This window comes from Choloepus didactylus (genome assembly GCF_015220235.1).
Source record: "Choloepus didactylus isolate mChoDid1 chromosome 13 unlocalized genomic scaffold, mChoDid1.pri SUPER_13_unloc1, whole genome shotgun sequence".
Lineage (NCBI taxonomy): Eukaryota > Metazoa > Chordata > Mammalia > Pilosa > Megalonychidae > Choloepus > Choloepus didactylus.
In genome coordinates, this window is record NW_023637588.1 from 194,387 (window position 1) to 203,012 (window position 8,626).

Sequence of the window (8,626 nt, forward strand, 5' to 3'; positions counted from 1 at the left end):
GAGGGCTTACACTTCCTGACTCTGAATCTTACTGTAAAGCCACAGTAGTCAAACAAGCATGGTATTGGCACAAAGATAGACATATAGATGAATGCAATTGATAACTCAGAAACAGACCCTGAGATCTATGGTTGATTTATATTTGATAAGGCTCCCAAATCCACTGAACTCGGACATACCAATCTCTTCAAAAAAATGGGGCTGGGAGAACTGAACATCCATATATGAAAGAATGAAAGAGGACCCCAATCACACACCCTAAATAAAAATTAAATCAAAATGGATCAAATGCCTCAATATAAGGGACAGTACCATCACACTCCTAGAAGATAATGTAGGGAAATACCTTCAAGACCTAGTATTGGGAGATCACTACTTAGACCTTATAAACAAAATACAAGAACATGAGGAAAAATAGATAAATGGGAATTCCTCAAAATTAAAAGATTTGTGCCTCAAAGGACTTGTTAAAAAAGGTTAAGAGGCAGCCAACTCAATGGGAAAAATTATTTGGGAATCATGTATCTGAAAAATACTGATATTTGCATATATAAAGAAATCCTTCAACTCAATGACAATAGTACAAACAACTGAATTATAAAATGGATAAATCATATTAAAAGACATTTCTCTGAAGAGGAAATACAAATCACTAAAAAACATATGAAAAACTGTTCATCTTCACGCTATTAGGGAGATGCAAATCAAGAACACAATGAGATTTCATCTCAAACCAATGAGAATTGCTGACAATAACAAACAGGAAACTACAAATGTTGGACAGGATGTGCAGAAATTTCAACTCTTATTCATTGGTGGGACTGTATAATGGTACAGCCACTCTGCAGGACAGTCTGGTGGTTCCTTAGAAAACTAGATGTTGAGTTACCCAACCATCCAACAATTTCACTTCTAGGTATATACTCAGCAGATCTGAAGGCAGTGACATAAAGAGATATTTGCATACCCTTGTTCATAGTGGAAATGTACACAATTGCCAAGAATTGGAAATAAACAAAATGTCCTTCAACAAATAAGTGGGTAAACAAAATGTGGTATATACACACAATGGAATAGTTTGCAACAGTAAGGAACAAGGCTGTGAAACATGACAACATGGATGAACCTTGAAGATATAGTGCTGAGTGAATAAGTCAGACATAAAAAGAAAGATATTGCATGGTAACACTAATGTAAACTCTGTGAAAAATTTAAAATAGAAGTCTTATATTATAAAACATGGAGGACCCAGAAGGAGAGAGCAACTAGTGAAGGGGGATGCTAATCTAATAAGAACATATAAGATATTGAGGGTAATCTCAATGATATTGGAATGCTCAGGAATGATTATGCTTTGTTAATTTTCTTGGGGTGTGGTAGGAACATGTTGGAAGCAGTTAGTTTAAGTTATTTTTTGTTATTACTTTGTTTTTTTTTGAAATGATTTTTTTTTAATTTTTGATGAACAAACTTTAAAAACTAAATGAATAATTGTGAGGGACAGGGAGTATGGGATTTTGGGGTGTAGTTTTTTGCTTTAACTTTTATTCTTTTTCTTCTTTGTATGTGGTAAAGAAAATGTTCAAAAATTGATTTTGGTGATGAATGCCCAACTATATAAGGGCACTGTGAACACTTGATTGTACACTGTGGGTGATTGTATGGTACATGAATGTATCTCAATGAAATTGGATTTAAAAAAATCAAGAGTTTACTTGGATGGTGGAGATATTCCATAGTTGATCTGGGTGCAGTTTCCATGGATATATTCATTGAACTGTACACATAAGATATAATTTATGTATTTTATATCAATATAAAAATGAAGAAAAATTAATTCCTCTGGGAAAACTCTAAGGATTTTGAAGACTGTCTTTATTTCCTCCCTATAAACTTTTCATATGAAATGGCTTTTTTTTTGCAGATTATGGCAAATAATTGCTGCTAAAATGTTTAATTTCCTCTATAAATTCCAATTTGCTTACATAGAATTAATTCTCTTGTAAGATCTTAAGATTCTTGATGACTCCACTTTGTGTTTTTACTTTTTTCCTTGATTAGATTAGAAGAAAATTTATACTATATTATTATATCATTGATTAATTCCAAAGGAGGAGCTAATAATTATTTTTCTATTCTTGTTTTCTAATTGCATAAATACAATGGTGTGCTGTTTTGGATATATTATGTCCCCACAAAAGCCATGTTCTTTTAATCCAATCTTGTGAGATCTTTGTATTAGGTTGCTTCCATTGAGATATGACTCACCCAACAGTAGGTGAGATATTTTGATTAGATATTTCCTTGGAGGCATGGCCCTGCCCATTCTGCATGGGATCACTGGAGTCCTTTAAAAGGCTCAGGAAGAGAGACAAGAGTGGGAGCCAACAAAGATGCTTAGAGATGCTTGGAGATGTGGGCAGGACATTTGGAGATTCTAAGCTAAGAGATGAAGAATAGAGTTTGCCTCAGAGAAGCTAAGAGAGCACACCCAAATGCTTAGAGAGAAAGATCCTGGGAGAAAGAAACAAGAACACACAGTAGCTGAGAGATAATAGCTAAGACATCCCAAAGACATTTTGGAGAAAGCCATTTTGAAACACAACTCAAGAGAAAAGGACCTGCAGATGCCAGTCATATGACTTCCCAGCAGCAGAGGTGTTCCCAGACACCATCAGCCTTTCCTCTCTGAAGGTATCCTTTTATTGGTGCCTTAGTTTGGACATTTTTATGGCACTAGAACTGTAAATTTGTAACCTAAAAAATCCCCTTTGTGAAAGTCAATCCATTTCTGATATCTTGCATAACAGCAGCTCTAGCAAACAGAACAAATGTTAGTCTTTATTCCTTTCATTTCCCTTCATTTTTGTCTGTCATTTTCTTTTTTCTAACAGATTGATGCAGAATATTGTTTTTCTCACATTTTGTTACTATTTGAACAAGTATAAAAGTGCATATTTTATTCTCTTTGAAATTTGCTTAACTTCTATTATGTAGATCGCAAAACATATGTTTATAATTGTTTCTAGACATTCTAGATATGTTATATGAGAGTTCATAAGGCAGTTTATAGTTTAGCACAAGGCTTCCCATACAAGGCATTATTGCCATTTTAGAACATATGATTCTTTGTTGTGGAGGACTATCCTGAACACTGTAGGATGTTGTAGTGGTGGAAGCTGCGTGTCCCAGAGAAACATGTTTTTAAACTTATTTTATTCCTGCAGATGTGTATCCCTTGTCAACAGGAAATTTCAGTGAGATAACTCCAGTTAAGGTGTGCCTGGACAGAATGGGGATGGGTTTTAACCCTTTTACTGGAATCCTTTATAAGAAGAATGAAATTCATACACATAGGGAGAAAGCCACAGGTAACATCAAGAAGGCGGAAGTCAATGGAAACCAGAGAAGTGAGGAAAGGCCAACATGTGCTTTGCTATGTGACAGAAAAGCCAAGTACCAAGGATTACAATCAGCCAGCACCAGAATGGCATGGCCTTTTGGGAGAAAGCATTGAATTTATGTTGCTTTGGTGATGCCTTGATTTTGGACTTCTAGCCTCAGAACTGTGAGCCAATACAATCATGTTGTTTAAGCCAACACATTGCATGTTATCTAAGCTAAAATAATTTGAATGCCTGAAGTAAAAGTATTTTGGACCTTCAGACCAGATGAACAAAGAACAATTTAGCCCTAAAGTTTATACTAATAAAATGTTGGCAAAGCTGTAATATGATGACATCAAGCAACCATGGCATACCTGATCAAGATGTGAAAGCCGAAAGAATGGATGACAAGACAAATTCAATAAACATACTCAAATTTAATTTCTCTGCTAAAACAGAATGAACACATTATACCAAACTTCTCTCTAGTAATTAAGGACTAAGAGATCATGTAGGGTTTCAAGTCTTAATATAACATTAAACAGAAATTTAATCACTATTAAACACTTTCTAGAAGTTATTCAAAGCAAATGTAAGCATGTAATTTGACATCATTGTTTTTATTAGCTTTCATTCTCTATTTAAATTTTTATAGCCTAACACTTCTCTTATACTCTTTCAATAAGATAAGATAGCAAAGGTTACTTATGAGATTAAGACCACAAAGCACTGCTTTAGCTTCATTCCACAAATTGTGATGGTTGTATTTTCATTTAGTTTCAAATAAAAATAATTCCTCTTGAGCACATGGATTCTTTAGATGTTTGCTATTTAATTTTGAAGTGTAGAGAGGTTTCTCTGTTATCTTTCTATTACTGATTTTAAGTTTGATTTCATTATTGTCAGATAACATACTTCATATAATTTCAATTATTTTAAATTTCTCTGTTATTGCCTCTGTATGTTATTGTCAGATAACATACTTCATATAATTTCAATTATTTTAAATTTCTTCAGATTTGTTGTGGTAAACAGGACATGTCCTAGCTTTGTGGATATTCCATGTTAACTTGAGAAGAATGTTTATTTTGCTGTTGTTGGTGCAGTGTTTTAGTACTGTCCCTTAGATACTAGTTAGTAGATGGCAGTTTTCAGATATTTTATATCCTAGGAGATTTTCTTCCTAACTCTATTACTGAGAGAGAAGTGCTGAAATCCCTAATACAATTTGTGTTTTCACTTATTTCTCCTTTCAATTCTGATAGTTTTTACTTCATATGTTTTCCATCTCTCATCTTAAGATTATGTCTTTTTCATACATTTTATCATTATTTAATGCTTCATTTATTCTTAGTAGTTTATTTGTGATAATAGTAGATCTACTCCAGTATTTAAGAATTAGTGTTTGCATAGTATATTTTTCTTACTTTCACTTTTAGCCAAAATGTAGCATTGTATTTGAAGTAATTTTGTTGTCATCACATGCTTGGGTGATTTTGTAAATCTGTTCTGAGAATTTCAGCCTTTCAATTGGTGATATTGGACCATTTCCATTTGATGAAATTATAGATATATGCAGATAAAGATTACATTTTTATTATGTTTTATATGTAAATTTAAAATCATTTTTGTAGAGATTATTTTAACATAAAATTTACACACATAAATTAAAAATAGAAAATGTGACAAATAAGCCACTCTGACATGTATAAAGTCCTGAATTTATGTCTTGAAAGAATGCCTATCCAAACAAACAGTAACAATTTACTAACCAAAAAGGACAAGCTACTGAGTATCTTTCCTATTTATTTGTGACTCACATAAATCTATGTGTGACACATAACACTCATTTTAGGCAGAGTTCTCTAGGGAATCAGAACCAATAAGGTATGTGTGTGTGTGTGTGTGTGTGTGTGTGTGTATACTGTAAATATTATGAGATTTTTCACGAATAATTGGCTCAAATGACTATGGGGAAGGGCAAGTTCAAATACCATAGTGCATGACACAAGCTGGGCACTCCAATGGTTTCCCATAAATTCCCCAGGAGAAGCTAGCTTGTAGCTTCTGAAGTAAGGATGGAAGTTTTCCTTTCTGACTGCTGAAATCATCACTTCTCCTTTTTAGTACTTCAACTGATTGGATGACACATCTCTAATTGTTGAAGGCAATCTCCTTAGTTGATTCTGGATATAGTTAGCCATAGATTCAATCAACTTACTGATGATTTATGTCCACAAATTATTCTCACAGTAACAATCAGTTGAGTGCTTGCTTGACCAAACAACTGGACATCATTACCTGTTCAAGGTGACACATTAACTTAACAATACCATCACAAAACTGGATTTAAAATCTTGGATCCTAGGCTTCAAATCCCAAGAGGACCAAGGTTTCCCAGGAAACAAGTCACTCAACACCATTTTTTGCCAGTTAGATCACAGTCTAATTAGCCACTTGGGAATTCCAGGATATGCACACATCTTATGATCTTTTGAATCTAAACATTTAAGAGGGGGAGAAAATGCAGTTTTGTACAGAATTGGCATCTAGAAAGCACTCAAGTAATAAAATACAATCATGTTCATCCAGGACCAATTTTCCAAGAGAGGTTGTTTTGTGAGTATGAAAATGGATAACATTATTCCAAACTCTGCCCCCAGATCTATATTTCATAAATAATGTCCTTAATGGAGAGAAGGAATTCAAGGCTATTCAGCTTTCTAGATGCTGAGCCAATTTTATTACATTACACCCTGGGCTTCTCACTTGCTGTAGCCCAAATGAGAGCAGAGTACTAGGGAAAGACATGCTCAATTTGAAAATATATCTTGCCAGTTGATTTATTCCATCTGCTCCTTTCTTCTTAAAATAAGAAGATGATATACTAGGAGGTGACACCACACTCAAATAATTGGGAATATTGTCAAATAAATTCAGTGCAGTATATTTTGCTAAGTCAGTATCTGACAAGCTGGAATATCCTTATTTCTCTTTATTTTTCCATTGACTAGATAAATCATACCTGCCCTTTATAAGCCCTATAATTCTGATCATATTCTGATCTTGTCTGATATTTTTACTTGGTAACTGAAATGCTAATTCTACTATTGTAGCTCTTGGAGAACAAGGCCCACTATTTTCAGGAGTAAAGAGTGGGATTAGTTATGATATTTGGAAAGTTTTCCAACCACACTCTCAAATGCAAGCCCACAGATATACAGATAATCCATTTATAGTTCCTATACTATATAGAAGTCTGCAAGGTCATAAACATACAGATGTATTTATATAACTGCACACAGTTATAGAGATTTTAAAGGATGGTTTTACCCCATGTATTCCAATATATATTTTCTTTATTTTGCCATCTAAATTCCCTGCAACATTTTACACAGCTCTGAAAAATACAGGGCATTTCCCTGTTCTTGGAAATTTAGATATTTTCAGCTGATAACCAAGAACAGAGATACACTTGTGTAAGTATTGAAAAAAACTCTATAGGAAAAGGAAAACATATTTTGTTGATCATTTTGGTAAAGAAATTTAGCTCTTGTATATTAAGAATATGTTCCAAAACAATTACTTCTGCCTTCCAGTTTCTGCAGTAACAGCAATGAAGTAGCCCTTCTGTGTTCATGCCCAACACACTGGCAGATATGTTAATGCTTATATTATAATTTGTAGCTCCATATATTTTAAAAGGAAATCTATTTCACGTAAGAATTCCTCCATGTGGCAGTGATAACCCTAAGCACATGATTCATAACAGAATAGCATTAAGACCTTAGCAGAAGAAAGCAGGTGGAGGTCTGTGTTTGAGAATGTTGTGTTGTGTTTTGTTTTTCTATTTCTGCAGCATGACTGAGAATTTTACCAACATGTCTATCATAACAGAATTCATGCTCATGGGATTCCCTGATGACTGGTTGGTACAGAGACTCTATGCCACACTCTTCCTGCTCATCTACCTGGCATCAGTGATGGGGAATCTCCTCATTATCACCCTCACTACAATTGACCAGCATCTCCAAGTTCCTATGTATTTCTTCCTGAAGAACTTGTCCTTGATTGATATCTGCTTCATCTCTGCCACTGCCCCTAAATCCATCATGAACACTCTGACCAACACCAATTCCATCTCCTTCCTAGGATGTGCCATGCAACTTTATCTTGTTCTTGTTTTTGGTGGTACAGAGTTTGCCCTCTTAATAGTGATGTCCTTTGACCGCTATGCTGCCATCTGCCATCCTTTGCACTATGAGGCTATCGTGCATAGAGATGCCTGTGTGGAGATGGTAACAGCATCATGGCTCAGTGGATTGGTCTATGGTTCCATTCATGTAGCAGGTACATTCTCTGTCAGTTTCTGTGGGTCCAATATATTGCATCAATTCTTCTGTGATGTTCCATCACTTCTTACACTTGCTTGTTCTGGGGAACATATTTTAGAAGATGCATTTATTATCCTTAGCTGTTGTTTTGCTTTTGTGTGTTTTATTTTAATGGTTGTTTCTTATGTTCACATTTTTTCCACTGTTCTAAGAATCCCAACTGCAAAGGGCAGAATAAAAACTTTTTCAACCTGCCTGCCCCACCTCACTGTGGTGACCTTGTTCCTATTTTCAGGGATTACTACATATTTAGCAAAAAAATTCAAATCTTCCTCACTGAAATTGTTGATGTCTGTGCTTTACACTGTGTTACCCCCTACCCTTAATCCTCTCATCTATAGCCTGAGGAACAAGGACATCCAGATGGCATTAGGAAAAGTGATAGCTGATAAACATGCAAAATAATTTCTTGATTTTGAGATTCAGTATTTCATTAAAATGAATGAATTTTCTAAATAAAGAGATACAATAAATTATCTTATTTCTAATCAACAGGTTTAAAAAATGGTTGTCTCAGAGTATACCAGGTCAAAAATTTTATTATTTTATGTGTAGCAAATGAGTAGCTTGGAAATTCTTAACCCACTAGTTCTCTTTCCTGTATCCATTTCATATCAGCATTTTTCTGCTTGGGAGCAAAATTGGGATATATTAAAACCACTTCCACTGTTTCCAAATAAAGTGCAACATCCCAAAAGTATTGTCACAAAATATTGTCCCAAAAATATTGTCACAGTAATGGTATTTTTTACTTATTTTCTGGAAGTACATTTTATTTTTAGGGAGATGGTAGGTAAAATGAGGATGCATAAATATTTAAAGGTTGTCTTTAAGGGTTCTGTTGGT

The 8,626-nt window shown here is 34.3% G+C and overlaps 1 protein-coding gene across 1 annotated transcript; it reads left to right on the forward strand.

The window, feature by feature from the left end:
- The first annotated feature begins 7,246 nt into the window (after positions 1–7,246).
- On the forward strand, positions 7,247–8,185 carry LOC119524803 (olfactory receptor 14A16-like). The gene has a single exon (XM_037823441.1). The coding sequence runs from the start codon at positions 7,247–7,249 to the stop codon at positions 8,183–8,185; it is 939 nt and encodes a 312-aa protein (XP_037679369.1).
- The last annotated feature ends 441 nt before the right edge of the window (positions 8,186–8,626 follow it).